At 42.8% G+C, this 21,116-nt stretch overlaps 1 protein-coding gene across 1 annotated transcript in view; it reads right to left on the bottom strand.

Moving 5' to 3' along the window:
* Positions 1–16,506: 16,506 nt before the first annotated feature.
* The window catches only part of Pawr (pro-apoptotic WT1 regulator), an 85,082-nt gene continuing 80,472 nt past the window's right edge, over positions 16,507–21,116 (bottom strand). Inside the window, exons 5-7 of the mRNA XM_085843143.1 lie at positions 20,640–20,787; positions 18,150–18,254; positions 16,507–16,743 (exon numbers count right to left, since the gene is read on the bottom strand). Coding sequence (XP_085699269.1) covers positions 16,657–16,743; positions 18,150–18,254; positions 20,640–20,787 — 340 coding nt within the window. The 3' untranslated portion in view covers positions 16,507–16,656. The remainder of the gene's footprint in view (positions 16,744–18,149; positions 18,255–20,639; positions 20,788–21,116) is intronic.

Here is a 21,116-nt window from a genome sequence, read left to right as displayed (position 1 = left end):
AGCGTCATTTGATTTTCTGAACTCCCCAAATTTGAAAACTTCAGACTCCCAAGAACCCCCCCACAGTGTCTGCAATGAAGATACCAAACCCAACCCAAACCCAGCACCATGAAACACTTACTTCTTTGTCCAATCAAGTTTTAAAATCCGATACAAATGTGTGATTGCTACTAAACCACCTATCAGGGAATAACCGTTAAGGAAGAGAATAACCAAGATTCTGTTGCCGATTTCTTGGACTTGTGAATACAACTGAGTTCCAGAGATAATCCTCCTCTGGGAATGGGGTGTGTTAAGCTGCCAGTGCCCTCGTGGGGAGGGTTTACTGATACTGTCTTTATCAATGAAAGCAGCAAAGAAAAGACCAGCACTCACATCGTAGACTCTTTAGACAATATACCTACAACAAAAAGAGATAGGAAAGGGCTGGTGAGATGGCTCAGTGGGTAAGAGCACCCGACTGCTCTTCCAAAGGTCCAGAGTTCAAATCCCAGCAACCACATGGTGGCTAACAACCATCCGTAACAAGATCTGGCGCCCTCTTCTGGAGTGTCTGAAGACAGCTACAGTGTACTTACATATAATAAATAAATCTTTTTTTTTTTTTTTTTTTTTTTGTTTTGTTTTGTTTTTCGAGACAGGGTTTCTTTTTTTTTTTTTTTTTTTTTTTTTTTTTTCTGTGCAGCATTTATTTATTTATTTATTTATTTATTTTTTTTTTTATAATATTTTTATTACATAATTTCCTCAATTACATTTCCAATACTATCCCAAAAGTCCCCCATAGCGCCCCCCACTTCCCTACCCACCCATTCCCATTCTTTTGGCCCTGGCATTCCCCTATATTGGGGCATATAAAGTTTGCAAGTCCAATGGGCCTCTCTTTCCATTGATGGCCGACTAGGCCATCTTTCGATACATATGCAGCTAGAGACAAGAGCTCCAGGGTTCCGGTTAGTACATCATGTTGTTCCAACAATAGGGTTGCAGATCCCTTTAGCTCCTTGGGTACTTTCTCTAGCTTCTCCATTGGGAGCCCTGTGATACATCCAATAGCTGACTGTGAACATCCACTCCTGTGTTTGCTAGGCCCCGGCATCGTCTCACAAGAGACAGCTATATTTGGGTCCTTTCAGCAAGATCTTGCTAGTGTATGCAATGGTGTCAGCGTTTAGAAGCTGATTATGGGACGGATCCCTGGATACAGCAGTCTCTAAATGGACCATCCTTTCATCACAGCTACGAACTTTGTCTCTGTAGCTCCTTCCCTGGGTGTTTTGTTCCCAATTCTAAGAAGGTGCACAGTGTCCACACTTTGGTCTTCATTCTTCTTGAGTTTCATGCGTTTAGCAAATTGTATCTTATATCTTGGGTATCCTAAGTTTTGGGCTAATATCCACTTATCAATGAATACATATTGTGTGAGTTCTTTTGTGATTGTGTTACTTCACTCAAGATGATGCCCTCCAGGTCCATCCATTTGGCTAGGAATTTCATAAATTCATTCTTTTTAATAGCTGAGTAGTACTCCATTGTGTAAATGTACCATAATTTCTGTATCCATTCCTCTGTTGAGGGACATCTGGGTTCTTTCCAGCTTCTGGCTATTATAAATAGGGCTGCTATGAACATAGTGGAGCATGTGTCCTTCTTACCGGTTGGGACATCTTCTGGATATATGCCCAGGAGAGGTATTGCTGGATCCTCCGGTAGTACTATGTCCAATTTTCTGAGGAACCGCCAGACTGATTTCCAGAGTGGTTGTACAAGCTTGCAATCCCACCAACCATGGAGGAGTGTTCCTCTTTCTCCACATCCTCGCCAGCATCTGCTGTCACCTGAATTTTTGATCTTAGCCATTCTGACTGGTGTGAGGTGGAATCTCAGGGTTGTTTTGATTTGCATTTCCCTGATGATTAAGGATGTTGAACATTTTTTCAGGTGCTTCTCTGCCATTCGGTATTCCTCAGGTGAGAATTCTTTGTTCAGTTCTGAGCCCCATTTTTTAATGGGGTTATTTGACTTTCTGGAGTCCACCTTCTTGAGTTCTTTATATGTATTGGATATTAGTCCCTTATCTGATTTAGGATAGGTGAAGATCCTTTCCCAATCTGTTGGTGGTTTTTTTGTCTTATTGATGGTGTCTTTAGCCTTGCAGAAGCTTTGTAGTTTCATGAGGTCCCACTTGTCAATTCTCGATCTTACAGCACAAGCCATTACTGTTCTATTCAGGAATTTTTCCCCTGTGCCCATATCTTCAAGGCTTTTCCCCACTTTCTCCTCTATAAGTTTCAGTGTCTCTGGTTTTATGTGAAGTTCCTTGATCCACTTAGACTTGACCTTAGTACAAGGAGATAGGAATGGATCGATTCGCATTCTTCTACATGTTAACAACCAGTTGTGCCAGCACCATTTGTTGAAAATGCTGTCTTTCTTCCACTGGATGTTTTTAGCTCCCTTGTCGAAGATCAAGTGACCATAGGTGTGTGGGTTCATTTCTGGGTCTTCAATTCTATTCCATTGGTCTATTTGTCTGTCACTATACCAGTACCATGCAGTTTTTATCACAATTGCTCTGTAGTAGAGCTTTAGGTCCGGCATGGTGATTCCACCAGAGGTTCTTTTATCCTTGAGAAGAGTTTTTGCTATCCTAGGTTTTTTGTTATTCCAGATGAATTTGCAGATTGCACTTTCTAATTCGTTGAAGAATTGATTTGGAATTTTGATGGGGATTGCATTGAATCTGTAGATTGCTTTTGGCAAGATAGCCATTTTTACAATGTTGATCCTGCCAATCCATGAGCATGGGAGATCTTTCCATCTTCTGAGATCTTCTATAATTTCTTTCTTCAGAGACTTGAAGTTTTTATTATACAGATCTTTCACTTCCTTAGTTAGAGTCACGCCAAGATATTTTATATTATTTGTGACTATTGAGAAGGGTGTTGTTTCCCTAATTTCTTTCTCAGCCTGTTTATTCTTTGTGTAGAGAAAGGCCATTGATTTGTTTGAGTTAATTTTATATCCAGCTACTTCACCGAAGCTGTTTATCAGGCTTAGGAGTTCTCTGGTGGAATTTTTAGGGTCACTTATATATACTATCATATCATCTGCAAAAAGTGATATTTTGACTTCCTCTTTTCCAATTTGTATCCCTTTGATCTCCTTTTGTTGTCGAATTGCTCTGGCTAGGACTTCAAGTACAATGTTGAATAGGTATGGAGAAAGTGGACAGCCTTGTCTAGTCCCTGATTTTAGAGGGATTGCTTCAAGCTTCTCACCATTTACTTTGATGTTGGCTACTGGTTTGCTGTAGATTGCTTTTATCATGTTTAGGTATGGGCCTTGAATTCCTGATCTTTCCAAGACTTTTATCATGAATGGGTGTTGGATCTTGTCAAATGCTTTTTCCGCATCTAACGAGATGATCATGTGGTTTTTGTCTTTGAGTTTGTTTATATACTGGATTACGTTGATGGATTTCCGTATATTGAACCATCCCTGCATCCCTGGGATGAAACCTACTTGGTCAGGATGGATGATTGTTTTGATGTGTTCTTGGATTCGGTTAGCAAGAACTTTATTGAGGATTTTTGCATCAATATTCATAAGGGATATTGGTCTGAAGTTTTCTATCTTTGTTGGGTCTTTTTGTGGTTTAGGTATCAGAGTAATTGTGGCTTCATAGAATGAATTGGGTAGAGTACCTTCTGTTTCTATTTTGTGGAATAGTTTGTGAAGAACTGGGATTAGATCTTCTTTGAAGGTCTGATAGAACTCTGCACTAAACCCATCTGGTCCTGGGCTTTTTTTAGTTGGGAGACTATTAATGACTGCTTCTATTTCTTTGGGGGATATAGGGCTGTTTAGATCATTAACCTGATCTTGTTTCAACTTTGGTACCTGGTATCTGTCTAGGAACTTGTCCATTTCATCCAGGTTCTCCAGTTTTGTTGAGTATAGCCTTTGGTAGAAGGATCTGATGGTGTTTTGGATGTCTTCAGGATCTGTTGTTATGTCTCCTTTTTCATTTCTGATTTTGTTAATTAGGATGCTTTCCCTGTGCCCTCTAGTGAGTCTGGCTAAGGGTTTATCTATCTTGTTGATTTTCTCAAAGAACCAGCTCCTTGATTGGTTGATTCTTTGAATAGTTTTTCTTGTTTCTACTTGGTTGATTTCACCCCTGAGTTTGATTATTTCCTGCCGTCTACTCCTCTTGGGTGAATTTGCTTCCTTTTGTTCTAGTGCTTTTAGGTGTGTTGTCAAGCTGCTAATGTGTGCTCTCTCTAGTTTCCTTTTGGAGGCACTCAGAGCTATGAGTTTTCCTCTTAAAAATGCTTTCATTGCGTCCCATAAGTTTGGGTATGTTGTGGCTTCATTTTCATTGAACTCTAAAAAGTCCTTAATTTCTTTCTTTATTCCTTCCTTGACCAAGGTATCATTGAGAAGAGTGTTGTTCAGTTTCCACGTGAAGGTTGGCTTTCTATTATTTATTTTGTTATTGAAGATCAGCCTTAGTCCATGGTGATCTGATAGGATGCATGGGACAATTTCAATATTTTTATATCTGTTGAGGCCTGTTTTGTGACCAATTATGTGGTCAATTTTGGAGAAGGTACCATGAGGTGCTGAGAAGAAGGTATATCCTTTTGTTTTAGGATAGAATGTTCTGTAGATATCTGCCAGATCCATTTGATTCATAATTTCTGTTAGTTTCACTGTGTCCCTGTTTAGTTTCTGTTTCCATGATCTGTCCATTGGTGAAAGTGGTGTGTTGAAGTCTCCCACTATTATTGTATGAGGTGCAATGTGTGCTTTGAGATTTACTAAAGTTTCTTTAATGAATGTGGCTGCCTTTGTATTTGGAGCATAGATATTCAGGATTGATAGTTCCTCTTGGAGGATTTTACCTTTGATGAGTATGAAGTGTCCCTCCCTGTCTTTTTTAATGACTTTGGGTTGGAAGTCAATCTTATCAGATATTAGAATGGCTACTCCAGCTTGTTTCTTCATGCCATTTGCTTGGAGAATTGTTTTCCAGCCTTTCATTCTGAGGTAGTGTCTATCCTTTTCTCTGAGATGAGTTTCCTGTAAGCAGCAAAATGTTGGGTCTTGTTTGTGTAGCCAGTTTGTTAGTCTATGTCTTTTTATCGGGGAGTTGAGTCCATTGATATTAAGAGATATTAAGGAAAAGAAATTGGTGTTTCCTGTTATTTTTGATGTTAAAGTTGGCATTTTGTTCTTGTGGCTGTCTTCTTTTAGGTTTGTTGAGGGATTACCTTCTTGTTGTTTCTAGGGCGTGGTTCCTGTCCTTGTATTGGTTTTTTTCTGTTATTATCCTTTGAAGGGCTGGATTCGTGGAGAGATAATGTGTGAATTTGGTTTTGTCGTGGAATACTTTGGTTTCTCCATCTATGTTAATTGAGAGTTTGGCTGGGTATAGTAGCCTGGGCTGGAATTTGTGTTCTTTTAGTGTCTGTATAACATCTGTCCAGGATCTTCTGGCTTTCATAGTCTCTGGTGAAAAATCTGGTGTAATTCTGATAGGCTTGCCTTTATATGTTACTTGGCCTTTTTCTCTTACTGCTTTTAGTATTCTATCTTTATTTAGAGCATTTGTTGCTCTGATTATTATGTGTCGGGAGGTATTTCTTTTCTGATCCAGTCTATTTGGAGTTCTGTAGGCTTCTTGTATGTTCATGGGCATCTCTTTCTTTAGATTTGGGAAGTTTTCTTCTATAATTTTGTTGAAGATGTTTGCTGGTCCTTTGAGTTGAAAATCTTCATTCTCATCCACTCCTATTATCCGTAGGTTTGGTCTTCTCATTATGTCCTGTATTTCTTGGATGTTTTGAGTTAGGATCTTTTTGCGTTTTCCATTTTCCTTGATTGTTGTGCCGATGTTCTCTATGGAATCTTCTGCACCTGAGATTCTCTCTTCCATCTCTTGTATTCTGTTGCTGATGCTTGCATCTATGGTTCCAGATTTCTTTCCTAGGGTTTCTATCTCCAGTGTTGCCTCATTTTGGGTTTTCTTTATTGTGTCTACTTCCCTTTTTAGGTCTAGTATGGTTTTGTTCATTTCCATCATCTGTTTGGATGTGTTTTCCTGTTTTTCTGTAAGGACTTCTACCTGTTTGATTATGTTATCATGTTTTTCTTTAAGGATTTGTAACTCTTTAGCAGTGTTCTCCTGCAATTCTTTAAGGGATTTTTGTGCTTCCTCTTTATTGTCTTCTTCCTTTTTAGCAGTGTTCTCCTGCATTTCTTTAAGTGTGTTATTAACGTCCTTCTTGAAGTCCTCTATCATCATCAGGAGATATGCTTTTAAATCCGTGTCTAGCTTTTCCGGTGTGTTGGGGTGCCCTGGACTGGGTGAAGTGGGGGTGCTGGGTTCTGATGATGGTGAGTGGTCTTGGTTTCTGTTAGTAAGATTATTACGTTTACCTTTCGCCATCTGGTAATCTCTGGTGTTAGTTGTTATCGTTGTCACTATTTAAAGATTGGAGCAGAAGCTGTGTTCCACTCACCAGCAGTCCCAAAATCCTGCGGCGGGGGTCGTGGGTAGCTGGCGGGTGTCAGGCAACCCTGCGCTCCCGCTACCCTGGCGCTGATCCGGCCGGGTGAGGCCTGTGGCCCTACTCAGGCTGGTTTCTGCTTCCCTAACTAATGCAGTCTCAGGTCCCGCGCAATTGGATTGGAGCAGAAGCTGTGCTCCCCTCACCAGAAGTCTTAAGATCCTGTGGCGGGTGTTGTGGGCAGTTGGCGAGTGTCAGCAGACCCTGCGCCTCAGCTGCTCAGGTGCTTTTCTGACCGGAAGAGGCTTGTGGCCCTGTGTGGGCTGGATTTCTCTCTCCCCAACCAGAGCAGTCTCAGGTCCCGCGTGATTGGACTGGAGCAGAAGCTGTGTTCCACTCACCAGCAGTCCCAAAATCCTGCGGCGGGGGTCGTGGGTAGCTGGCGGGTGTCAGGCAACCCTGGGCTCCCGCTACCCCGGCGCTGATCCAGCCGGATGAGGCCTGTGGTCCTACTCAGGCCGGTTTCTGCTTCCCTAACTAATGCAGTCTCAGGTCCCGCGCAATTGGATTGGAGCAGAAGCTGTGCTCCCCTCACCAGAAGTCTTAAGATCCTGTGGCGGGTGTTGTGGGCAGTTGGCGAGTGTCAGCAGACCCTGCGCCCCAGCTGCTCAGGTGCTTTTCTGACCGGAAGAGGGTTGTGGCCCTGTGTGGGCCGGATTTCTCTCTCCCCAACCAGAGCAGTCTCAGGTCCCGCGTGATTGGACTGGAGCAGAAGCTGTGTTCCACTCACCAGCAGTCCCAAAATCCTGCGGCGGGGGTCGTGGGTAGCTGGCGGGTGTCAGGCAACCCTGCGCTCCCGCTACCCTGGCGCTGATCCGGCCGGGTGAGGCCTGTGGCCCTACTCAGGCCGGTTTCTGCTTCCCTAACTAATGCAGTCTCAGGTCCCGCGCAATTGGATTGGAGCAGAAGCCGTGTTCCACTCACCAGCAGTCCCAAAATCCTGCGGCGGGGGTCGTGGGTAGCTGGCGGGTGTCAGGCAACCCTGCGCTCCCGCTACCCCGGCGCTGATCCAGCCGGATGAGGCCTGTGGTCCTACTCAGGCCGGTTTCTGCTTCCCTAACTAATGCAGTCTCAGGTCCCGCGTAATTGGATTGGAGCAGAAGCTGTGCTCCCCTCACCAGAAGTCTTAAGATCCTGTGTCGGGTGTTGTGGGCAGTTGGTGAGTGTCAGCAGACCCTGCGCCCCAGCTGCTCAGGTGCTTTTCTGACCGGAAGAGGGTTGTGGCCCTGTGTGGGCCGGATTTCTCTCTCCCCAACCAGAGCAGTCTCAGGTCCCGCGTGATTGGACTGGAGCAGAAGCTGTGTTCCACTCACCAGCAGTCCCAAAATCCTGCGGCGGGGGTCGTGGGTAGCTGGCGGGTGTCAGGCAACCCTGCGCTCCCGCTACCCTGGCGCTGATCCGGCCGGGTGAGGCCTGTGGCCCTACTCAGGCTGGTTTCTGCTTCCCTAACTAATGCAGTCTCAGGTCCCGCGCAATTGGATTGGAGCAGAAGCTGTGCTCCCCTCACCAGAAGTCTTAAGATCCTGTGGCGGGTGTTGTGGGCAGTTGGCGAGTGTCAGCAGACCCTGCGCCCCAGCTGCTCAGGTGCTTTTCTGACCGGAAGAGGCTTGTGGCCCTGTGTGGGCTGGATTTCTCTCTCCCCAACCAGAGCAGTCTCAGGTCCCGCGTGATTGGACTGGAGCAGAAGCTGTGTTCCACTCACCAGCAGTCCCAAAATCCTGCGGCGGGGGTCGTGGGTAGCTGGCGGGTGTCAGGCAACCCTGCGCTCCCGCTACCCCGGCGCTGATCCAGCCGGATGAGGCCTGTGGTCCTACTCAGGCCGGTTTCTGCTTCCCTAACTAATGCAGTCTCAGGTCCCGCGCAATTGGATTGGAGCAGAAGCTGTGCTCCCCTCACCAGAAGTCTTAAGATCCTGTGGCGGGTGTTGTGGGCAGTTGGCGAGTGTCCATAATAAATAAATCTTAAAAAAAAAAAAAAAAAAAAAAAAACCACTGGTCACTAAGACCCTGAAATATTAAAAAAAAAAAAAAAAAGAGATAGGAAAGTCTTTGCATTGATTAAAAAATAGCCAAAGCTAAGTGAGCTAAAGCTTTCACCCACCAGGATTACCTGAAGGCTTTGTTAGACAAATAACCCTCTTGAGTTCCTAACTCGGGTGTTAAGTGGGGCCAATGACTTTTGTATTCCTATTAGGTTCCTAAGTGAAATCAATGCTCTGTGTCCTGTGAGAAAACTGAGAAAATAGGCCAAACACTTTGTAGGGCAGTGATTACAGTCCCATGGCCCACAATGTCCAGGTCACCAAGTCCTGTCGTCAAATGCAAGAGCTTTATGATGTCTGGGACCTGTCCTCCTAGTGAGCATGCTCCCAGGTTTTTTGAAGAACCAAACAAAACAATCTCTAAAGCCTGGAACACACTGTGGGGTGGGGGACACACCCGTCTCCGGGGTCATGAGAAACCGAAGCATATTGATCTAGAAAGGGCCATGAGCAGAGGCATTTCCAGGCAGCCCGTGAGCCATCAGCGTTTTGTAAGGTCTCTTTTAGTCATTTCATAAAGATGTCCGCTAACCCCATTGATTTCGGTTTGGTGAATGTGAACCCGAGTGACATGACCATACTTTCTATTCCTATTGCTGTTTGCCATCCTTGGACATCTGTTCACAGAACCCTCAGTGCCCCATAGAATGCTAAGCTTTCCTGTTCTCTCTAATAACAGCTAATGAGGGTTTTCTTATGAGAGGCGATTTTCTGATTCTTCTGTGTGGATTCCTTTACCTCTGACAGACAGCTTTGTTGACACACTTCCACTACAAAAAACAGTAAAAGACACCTGATGCCGTCCTATTCATTTTTCTCAACAGTTTCCTTCTACAAAGTTAAAATGCCCACCAATGACAACTTCTACCTTTGGCTAACCACAGGATATAGTTCAGATCTTAAAGGAAGACAAACATAACTTTGGCTAGAAGCCTACAACATAAATATGTGCTGGTTCTGTCCTACAGTACGTCTAAGTAAGAAAAGCTACGGACTATTGAGGTGATATCGCAAGCAACAGCATATTTTAACATGAAAAACAGACATCATAATAACTTTTTTATGGCTATAAAATAAAAGCTCCATTTTCCCTTTTTATTGGCTTATATATTTTCAAGCTGCACCCCTAACATAAAGAGTGCCTTTCCCTTTGCTTAAGGCACTATCAGCAACTGTGGGTCAGCTTGCTGGCAGAGTACTTTTCTAGCGTGTATGAGGTACGTGCGCGTGCGCGCGCGCGCGCACACACACACACACACACACACACACACACACACGACTCAGAAATTTTCTGTGACAAAGTATACTTAATCCAAGGTTAAGAAAAAAAAAGTTTTGGTTTTTTATTTTATTTTATTTTTTTTTAGCTTTCTTTTTAGCCTGTTAGCCATAAAAAGTAAAGGACAGCAAAGACGTTATAACCTGTCCCATGTGTTTAACGTGAAGGCCTAACATTCAATAATTTTTTTCAGAGAGATGACTAAAGTGTGAAGAGGCAGAGAAAGCTGAGGCAGGGGGTTAGAGAACTGAGGGAGTCTCTCTCTCAGCTGAGCCACTGACCACGTGTGCATGCGCGCACACTAACTCTCAAACTAAAAAGCCTGGAGTTTTGGTAAAATCTAAGATAAAGGTTTCTATTTCAATTAAGATTATGAGAGCTTTGAAGCTGGTGGAGGGCAGGGAGGGATATGGGAGAGTTTGGACGAAGGGAAGAAGGGAAGGGAGGGCTGTTGTAATTATAATCTCAAAAAAAAAAAGTGATATCTTGCAAAACTTCTTCATTGGGTGTGCTAGTTTGAGGAATACCTTTCACAAGGGTGAGACATTAGCAAAACACACTGATAGAGACACCTGTGTGTTTGCTAGAGATGTGCTGTGGTGTTACTGAGACTAAGTAGAGTCCTCCAGGAGGAAAGGCTGATGAGCCCTGCAGGTGGACCAAGAATGAGGCCACCTTAGCTGAAAGGTTATGAAAACCATTTGCTGGAAAAACAAAGACAAGAGTTCTACATTCCCAAACCCTATTACCTGTTACAAGCTACCTGAGATCTGAAAGTCTCTGCACGCTATTCGATTGGGTTAGGAACAGCTCCAACTCTCAGTTAAAAAAAAAAACCGTTGCTGAAGTTTTAAAACATAAAGATGTTTTCCAGCCACACTGAACCCATGTGAACCTTTAGTTAAAACAAAATCCTGCACTCCATAGTCAACGAAACAAAATACCACCCCCCCCCAAAAAAAAACTATCATTAATGTATCCTGATTTTTTTTTTTTTTTCACGACAGAGTTTCTCTTTATAGCCCTCACTGTCCTGGAACTCATTCTGTAGAGCAGGCTGGCCTTGAACTCACAGAGTTTCACCTGACCCTGCCTTCTGAGTGCTGAGATCAAAGGCATGCACCACCACTGTCTGGCTGTCTTCTAATCTTAGCCCCGTGTTTTGATTTCTGAGAGTATTATTTCCTCTCAAATAATATACTTAATAAATAATATAAATAATATACTTAATAAAGGTTTTGGAAACATCCCTACTGTTCCCATATGAGACGATCACAATACCCCTTAACTTAAAACACCAAGAAAGGATTCCACTAGCCATATAGAAGGGGAAAGAAACAATTAACCAGTGTTGACAAGGGGATGGAACTGTACTTTTTATTGAGGACTCCTCTTTTTACATGCAAAGCCCACTGTAACACTGAATCTGTTATATGGAGTTGACTCATGACGGATATCCACACAATGGGAAGGACCAAAGCTGTTTACACAACACTGTATTCCGTTACTTAGTCCAGATAATTTCACTAGTATTTGGGTTCAGAACTATGTGATCATAATCAAACCCTAAATTGTAGCTGTCCTGTGAGTTCTGCTGGGAGCAATGGCCACTTGCTTCTTAAGTTTAGAGAGAGAAAAAAAAAATAACATGAGAATCGACTCCCTACACTGTGAAGCCAATTGTTTTGTTTTTTGTTTTTTTTTTTTAAGTTGACAAAAACAAAAAACCACATAATTTAGTATGCAGAGGAGAAACAAATTAAAACAGGGTAATCAATCAATGTCCACCGAATGACTGTCATTAACATTTTAATTACCAGAGTGACTGCCAACAGGTGACCTGAAGGTTAGACACAGGATGGACTACTCAAAAACAAACCAGTAATTAGCATTGCTTACAAAAATACTAATTTGAATATAACCAACACTTCCATTTGTATAACCAACAATTGTGTATGTGACATGCATTGAATTCTTTTTATTACCCCCCCCCCCCACTCTGTTTTTCGAGACAGGGATTCTTTGTGTAGCCTCACTGTACTGGAACTGACCAAGTAGATGACGTTGACCTGGAACTCAGAGATCCACCTGCCTCCTGAGTGCTGGGATTAAAGTCACCTCCTGGGCTTTCCTGTATTTCTTAATGATCGTTTCCTAATGCGTAATGTGTAACGGCATAAAAACACAGCAAGACACTTTCCAGTATTCAATAGTTCGTTCCCCTTGCTGCTCAGAAACATTGCCACACATGAGACAGTAGCTAGTACCTGGACCTAACAGACAAGGGCTGGATAGTGACGAAACCTACTCTGCAGTCAGCCATTCGAATTCAGCAGACTAGCTAGAGCTGTACTTCACACTACTGGTTCACACCAAATGGGCTATAAACTCTGCTAAACAGACAAGTTAGCAGCTGTTCACTTAAATGTCTGCTGGAAACAGGTGTGAGAACTCAGAACAAGGAGATGCATGTCGCCGTTTACGTTGGGGTCAGGGTAAAGAAGAGCGTGTTAGGAAACATAGCTAAGGAAAAAGCCAAACCAAACCAAGAATCCCACAAAGCTGAGGCAGGAGGATGATGACTTTGAAGCTGGCCTGGATGATGATGGGGGTCTCAAGCCAGGTTGGGCTATAGATACCTTCTAAAAAATTCAAAACAAAACAAAACAGGCTCAAGCAGTCTTAAATAATTAGTATTTCTACTTTGTGTGTATGTGTGTGTATGTGCCCATTACACATGTATAAAACAGAGGACAGGTCTCTGGAGTTTGAAATCGAGGGTTTGTCGGTCACAGGAGGAAGTGGTTTTACCAGGTGGGCCAAAAGCACTGCTTGAAGTCTTTAAGCACAGGAGGAAACCATCACCACCTCCACAGTAGAGAAAGTGGGTAACAGGGATGGAGGAAGTGCCTCTGGCAGGGACTGACCGGCCAACTTAGCTGTCCACTAAGGTTTAGCTGTCCACTAAGGTTCTGTTTTCAGTTTAGCGGGACAAAATTGTATCATACCGTGGTTTTCAGGTAATTAGCTTAAGTTAAAACTCCCCCGTGGTGGCCGCCACACAGCGCTCAGGGGTGGCTCAGCGCTTACCTCGCACCAGTGACATTCTCAGTACCTCCAAGGCATAACACTATGTCTAACGTCAAGATTAGAGCAGGATGCTCTAGTTCCAGCACGAAAGCAGCTTACGTTTGTTTGCGGGCGCACACCACCAGCACGAGTGCAGACGCAGACGTGGGTACTCCCACACTAATTTTAACTGAACGCTGGGATCTTTAAATACTGGTTCTTCCCCGTGTTACGTGTTCCCTCTAAAGCAAAGCTGGAGCTCCTGGGTTCATCTACTGCAAGGGAAACACGTGGCCAAATCCTGGAGGAAATGAATAAAAACCACGACGAGTTATTAGGTAAGTGCCAGCTCACTTGCCATCGCTGTGACTTACTAAGTGTCACTGGCTAGAAGTCTGCTTAGGAGAGGGGGCAGGGATAGGACCCGCTACCATACTTGGGAAAGTTGTTCAGGTTATCAGATCAGCCATCCGATGCCGGGACATGGTTCAAGGTCTGTTATTTTTGTCTTGTGTTGTGTTCACCAGGCTGATGCTCTGAGTAACACTGATTGCTGCGTTTTCAACCCATGAAACAATGGACTCAGAAGTTCACATTTTAATTGCTAACTCCGGATTACTCCAGAAAACAGACCAATGCAACTGAGGCAGGTTTTTGTTGTTGCTTTTACATCTTAAGAATGCATTCTATCACTATTTCATTTTTTAAAAAATTACTACAGGGTAAAAAGACTAGATTGCTTCACTATCTGGCTGGTGTTGAATTTCCACATCTGAAACCACTCGATCAAGTGAAAGAGTGCTAATCTATTATTTAATGTCTCTCAGATTACTTGAACACACACAGCCTGGCTCCTTTCCTTCCTTTCTATCGCAAGCACATTACAACAAAACTACCAGGAAATCTGGAATGAAATCGATACAGCAGTTTTCAGTGAACTCTCCTCAGCATTGGGAAGGCACGCCGTGCTCATTTGCGGGTACCAAAGTTATCGTTTTAAAAGTGTCACAAACCTATCCGGATGTTGCTTTACTATGCCAGGAACTACCAGGAGACGTGAGAAATATTGATTAGCAGAACTAAATCTCACAGATCTTTGTATGTCACAGACACCAGTCAAGGCATCCAGATCACTACACACAGACCTTTTCTGTTAAAAACTCCCCTGAGCATGTATTATTTTGTTACTAGTTAGAACTGGGAGCTCTAGCCTGCCCTAGCTCGAAACTCAGAATCGTACTGCCTCTTCATTCTGAGTCACGGCATTCATTACATGTGTGAACCCCTTTGCCTGGCTCTAAATCCCAATTGATGAGCAAAAACTGCTATTCTTCTTGTGTAATGTGTTTATAAAGTCTAATTTAAGAATAAATTAGAATTGTAGTAGATCATATGTCTTTTTCAACAGTGTGTAAAAATCTACATGTGAAATAAATACATAGTTTAAGAAGCTGGGGGAAGGGCTCTAACGAAATGTTCCGTCTAACTGCCAGGCTCCTGTACTCTGCCTAAGTAAGTGCACCTGCCAGTATTGTGTAACAAAAGAAGAAGAAGAAAAAAAAAAAAAAACGTGTTGAAGATGCTCATTAACTGACTTGCACAAACTTCAAAGCAGCTCAGGTTTTACAAAACTTTCATAGCGGATATAATTTCTTTTAAAGTGAAATTAAAAAAATATTCAAACTATATAATTGAAAAATCAACATACTAATGTATTCTAGGTGTCTTAGGGCTTTACTGCAGTGAACAGACACCATGACCAAGGCAACTCTTACAAGGACAACATTTAATTGGGGCTGGCTTACAGGTTTAGAGGTTCAGTCCATTATCAAGGCAGAAACATGGCATCCTTCAGGCAGGCATGGTGCAGGAGGAGCTGAGTGTTCTACATCTTCATCTGAAGGTCTCTAAGGGAACACTGGCTTCCAGACAGCTAGGCTGAAGGGCTTAAAGTCCACACCCATGGTGCCACACTCCTTCAACAAGGCCACCCCAACTCCAACAAGGCCACACCTCCAAATAGTTCCACTCCCTGGGCCAAGCATATACAAACTATTACACTAGGGTTGTCTACTGACAACATTTTTACAGCCCCTATGGGTAAGTGGCGGAGAGCCCCCCAAGGGGGTGGCGGAGAGCCTGGCACAGTTCCTTCCTTGATGTGTGGGCAGCAGATCTCTGTTGGGGAGGCGGGGTGAACAGCTAAGTTAAAGGGGGAATGTGCGAAAGTGAGTGCCAACTGTAGACGGAAAGATACAGCAGCGGCTGGCTGGAAAGCTATGGGACTTAGAGTCACAGCGGAGGGGCTGGCTGTAGCGGTGCTGGGAAGCAAGCTCGGTCTAAACCTAACCTCTCCAGGAGCTACAGCGTGAATCCAGCTTCAGTTCCTCGTGTGATTCCGATGAATGCTGTCAGTATGTCCGCCGGAAGTTCACCAACACTCAGGCTGGAGATCAGCTCTCCAGGCTCTCAGTGGTAAAGTATTTGCTGGGTTCAGCTCTCAGAATCATTAAAGAGGGATGGAAAAGGAAAGAGATTCGACGAAGGGGCATCCGTATATTTAGGGAGGAGGGTTCTTAATATGAAAACACGACACAAAACAACCCTAAATACCACGGATATTTAATAGAAGGCAACTTTATTTTATAAATCTTCAAATACGGTTGCTTTAAAATCCTCAGCGTTAAGATTATGGGACTTTCTCTCTTAAGAAAAAGGCGTCCCAGGGTCTCCAACCCAGGAATCAGCTGAGATTATCCTGTTATCTCTGCTTACGCATGCTGACATATGTGTACATACGTGTACATAGTTTTCATGTGGAAAAATATTTTGGTTCTGATTTTGAAGCACATGCTATTAACAGCATCAATTTTCTTCTTCAGTACTAAAATTGTACACAACGTGAGGCCTGAAGAATAAACAACTTTTAAAATATCCCATTATTTACTAGTAAACCCTAGATCAATAAAAAAAGAACGATGTACCTACATCAACTATACATAAACTGTTTTTTTCAGAAGTTATTGAAAAATTTTTAAAATCCAAACACAAAATAGTAATTTTTCACTTACTATAACACAGTTCAAGTATTCTCTTAAGTTTATAATTAGCCAACTAGAACACATGAAGTAACTCTGTAAAATAGCTTTCCTTTGAATGATTACTGCTATACAAAATAGTGTGTCTATTACTACTGGGAATCATTACAGCATGTGGAAAGTAGAGACGACAGCAGATGAGTCTTTCCGTCCAAGTATTAACACACAGAAGGCCGCACACATTAGTAATAAGGCATCGTAGGCCATCTCCCCCAAGGATGTGAATTCATGTAAACAAAGACTATGCATAGTCCTTTAGGGAGAATATGGGCTAACATAGATAAAATATATGCAAATGGCTGTTACTTTGAACCATATATTATCTGGATATCGCACAAAACCAAGAGGCATTACCTATGATTTTAATAACTAAAAACGTTACTTCTATGTGAAATACAGGGCTTACACTTCTTAGAAACTAGCAATGAAAAAGAGTGAAGCTTGAAAAAAAAATCCACGTGTTTTCTAGAAATAAATATACAGTCCTCTCAACAACGCAGTGAATCACAGACGTCTCAGCTTAGCCTTAGCCATGACATTCATCAGTAGTGTAAAAGCAGGCTTTCCACACCGAAGCCGCCCGTGCAGCTTCTACCTTGTCAGCTGCCCAACAACCTTCAAAAGAGTTTTATTTTCCTGTTTTAGTTGCTCGTTCTCATCTTCCATGTCATCTAGGTCCTGGAAGGGGGGGTGGGGTGGAGAAAATAACAGGTTTAAAAATACTGGTACATACCACAAAGTTAACCTAAAAATAAAAGCCCACGGATAACTCACTCACTCAATTAACTCTAAAGTGCTAAGTTCTAAAAATTACATGGAATATGCCCTACCAGTACTTGAATCACACACACACACACACACACACACACACACACACACAGCGCATTAGATTTCTAGTAACAAATACATAGCCACGCAGTCCTAAAACTGTAGTAAGTTTTTGTTATGAGAAATATCACTTGAAGGAAAAAGCAGATATCTTTGCAGTCTATATATAATATTAGACCGTGACAAAGTCTTCCTCAAGTGCAGCACTGTCGTGAGCTTACCCTTTGAGGTTGGACCATCAGGCAGATGACTAAAACTTTAGCCAAGTCAGAACTGTACTTATTCACAGACGAACGATGCCAAGAAACAGATCTGTTCAAACTATTAATTTAAATTAAATGATAAAACCACAATCGTGTATCATCACCAAACGAGATGCCTGATACAGATCCTTAAAATTTACCGTGTCTGCCTATCTCCTTACCGCTGTCCTTTGCAAACTCATTACCCTTTCTTCTAGAATGTATGCATTACCTAACAGTTTTCAAGATCTACATGAAATAACATTTACTTCATAAAAAATAAAAAACAAAAACCAAAAAAACATAGCCATGAATCATGACTCAATTAGCAACTTAGGAAGAGGGTTTCTGATTATTTTAATGCTCTTGGTGTCTAAGACAGCACAAACACATCTTGAGCATCACAAATATTTGCCCAGCCTCTGAAACTGAATTCCAGCACAAACAGAGACATGCTTATACTAGGATCAAGATGAAAGACTACAAAAGACCCAAGTCAAACACTGGCTCAGCCAACAGTTACATGCAACCTCGAGCAAGTTAAAGGGGGGGGGGGGGGTAACCCGGTCCTCATCTATAACATCCAGCTATTGCCTTAGAGTTGCATTAGAAGAGGCTGGCATGAAATGAGGCCCCCTCGTTCAGTGTGGCAGGTGGGATCAAACCCGTGGCACTGCCCAGCAGAGGCAAGCACTTTACCATTTAATTGCTGTGTGTTTTGGAGTTAAGACTTGGTTAGTCTTTTCTCTCTGAGGGAAACTTTTCTTTCTTCCACTTTAGACAAAATCTTGTACAAAAGCAGAACAATGGGAACTGCAGCCCAGAGCTGGGGACATCCTAAGTATCACTGGACGGAGTGTCGAGAATACAAAGCTTACGGAACGCCATGATAGATCTCAGCATAAATGACCGTCTTATTAACCAAACAGGCAATGAACAAGTTCCTCACCCTTGCGTGCTTTCATCCAGTGACCAAAAAGAGAAACCCAGGAACTGAAATACAGAACCACTTACTCTATTTAACAAATCAATCTCTTCCTTGAGTTTCCCAATCATTTCTTCTTTATCTTGCATCAGTCTCACAAGTCGAAGGTTTTCTTGCCTTTCTCTTACAACTTCCTGGGGAATAAATCGCAAAGCATCAACAGGGAACTGGCTGATTGCAGTATTTTAAAATGGCAAACACCTGTCAGTAACAGAGCACGACTCCAGACATTAGCAAAGCCCCTTCCAGCTATACCTGACACTGAAGTCATGACGGTGATGATGACACAAAGACAGACAGACAGATAGACAGACACATCAACTTTGTAAAGAAAGAAGAGAACATTTTTTTTTAATAGCAAAATTGCAAGCTTTCTGTGAATTGAAAAGGAAAAAATGGGACTTTCTGCTATTGTGGTTTTCCTTTAAAAGAGATGCTACGTGGTGGACCATACTTAGTGCCAAAGTTGGGAGTCTGAGGTAAGAGGATCCCCTGAACTTATGAGTTCAAAGCTAACAGGAGCCCCATAACAAGGTCCTGTGGAAATGACAATTCAGTCAATGGTGGAGCGGGTGCAAGAGGCAGCTCCTCTGATGCTGTAGTCATTGATAAGACGTCTGTGAGCCTGTGAACAACCCCAGTGAGACTCAGACACCCCAGAAGTGGGGCTAGTTGGGAAGAGGACAAGGTACATGAGCACAACACAGTATGTACACACATGAAGTGTCGTGAGGCCTGCTAGTACATATAATTAATATAGTCTAATAAAGTGATCCACCTAGGAGATTAAGAAAGCACACCCCTGGGCGTATTTATATGGAACAAAAAGAGAAGGAAGTTGAGAAACTCAGGTTTGCGTCTCTTTGCTCCCTAACAGCCAGGAGGGAAGCATGTCTTCCCTCACGCCCTGGCTTCAGTAAGGACAAGAAACCACAGGGCTGGCTGATACCAGCTGTAATTCTAAAACCATGAACCATGAAAAATCTACAAAAGAAAAAACAAACAAAAAAACCAAAAAACAACAATAAGGCCCTGCAAAGTAGTTTACTCAAAGGACAGACAGACAGACAGACCTAGAAAATACTGTCCTGTCTGAGGGAATGTAGTCTCATAGAGACAGAAGTCATATATTCTCTCTCATTCACAGACCCCAACTTTAAACGGATGGAAGCAGGTTGAGAGTTGGCCTAGGTGATGAAAGTAGGCATCAGACCACTGGAGAGCAGGAGACATTATAAAGGTGGGGGATGATGTCATGTGATAAGAAAGCAGACAAACTACGGGGGACAGGAGGGGCCAAGGGAGGAAAGGCGAATGGGGATGAAAAGTGAGAAAAGAAAAGAAAAGAAAAGAAAAGAAAAGGAAAAGAAATGAAAAGAAAGAAACCAAACCAAATTTTGATTACAAAATTCCATGATGAAATATGATGCTTTGTAAGCTAATAAATGCTTTTTAATTTTTTAAAAAAATCATTATTTAGAAGTTTTTTAATTCAGGGCTTCTAGCTCATTGTTTTACACACCTATGATCCTAGCTCTTGGGAGGTGGAGGCTGGCAGGTCACATAGATCCAAGATCATCTTTGGTTAACTGGACTGTATGAGACACAGTACTGTCTCAATAAACCTAGAACAGACAAAGACTCCAGGCCTCCTGGGAGGGCTGGAAAGGTCTCTGGCAGGACTCGCTTCTTTTCTAGCCCTCAGAGAAAGCACCAAGCTACCCAAAGCCATCAAAGGTTGCCTGTCAGCATTTCTGGAGTGTCATGAGTTTTTCAGAGGAACCTGTTAAAAACTAATAAAGTGTATTCTCTAACCCTTTAAATTTAAATAATGATTCCGATCAGAAATAGGGGTTAAAGCTTAAATGTAACCTAAATATCACCGCTGCGAAAGCTGCAAGTCAAAACAGATAAATCTCACAATAATCTTTGTGTCACAGGGAATAACTTCCATTCATTAAACAGAACTTATTCCAACCAAATGGGTTAGCGAGCGCCATTACCAGTTTCAGATGCATGTCCACGGGACACACCTCAGCTCTGTAACTTTACTGCAATGTTCAGGTGAGTTGCTGTGGAAACATCTGTAAGCAACTGTATCCTGTTTCTACTTGAAAATGGTTCAAGCACCAAACATGGGCCTAACTCAGAGTAGCTGTAAGGTCTGAACCAAAGGTATGTTCAGACGATGTAGTGCGGGGTACAGGCTGACAATGCAAACATCTAAGCACTCAAAAACACTCACTGCTCCTCAGAATACGAGTAAGATACGACAGAACAGGAATGGCTACTGAATCAAGGCATTCAAGTGGACAGAAAAGCACTTAAGGAAGGGGGGGGGGGCCCAAACACCAGGGTCTAGGTGCTAACGCACAAGATGGAGTCCAAGCTGCTCCTGGAGTAGAGCCGGATGTCTCCTGCCTGGGTGTCCCACCTCCCTTTCTGGGCATGATGCCATGGGACTGAGAGAAGAATGCTAAAGTATGTTCATTTTATTTAGAGTAATTCATAATTTATACCTTTTCAAGATCTTCAATTCTCTTTTCCAAGGTGCTACTTGAGGAGAAACTAGCCGGCACATTTGCATCTCTGTTGTGTCTACTGAAACCACTTCTGTCTGTTCGGGGATATCTATTTGAGATTTCATCTTCTGGGGCACTGGTTGTGCTGTGGAAATAAAAGTGGATAGTATATAAACATTGCTGGCACCCTAAAAGAAAAATGTCAAGGCTCTTTTCTCTCCAGTCTGAACAACTAAAGCTCCCTGAGGACACGGGGAATTTGTTTTCAGCCGTAGAACTTAATCCTCAGTCTAACCCAATGGGGAGAAACGTATAAACGCACATTAATTCTTTCAGCTGACTCCCAAGTGGCTGTTAGAGTCAGGCACTGTTCTGGGTCCTGAAGATGCTCACAGCAACCACACTCTTGTGTTGTGCTTTCAACAGGGAACGCCACCAAGGTCAACAGAGGGAAATGATTATCACTCTTCCACC

The sequence above is a fragment of the Mus caroli genome, unplaced genomic scaffold (assembly GCF_978045245.1).
Source record: "Mus caroli unplaced genomic scaffold, Mus_caroli_1 scaffold_9, whole genome shotgun sequence".
Lineage (NCBI taxonomy): Eukaryota > Metazoa > Chordata > Mammalia > Rodentia > Muridae > Mus > Mus caroli.
Note: the sequence above shows the minus strand (reverse complement) of the source record. Positions and strands in the feature narration are given on the sequence as shown.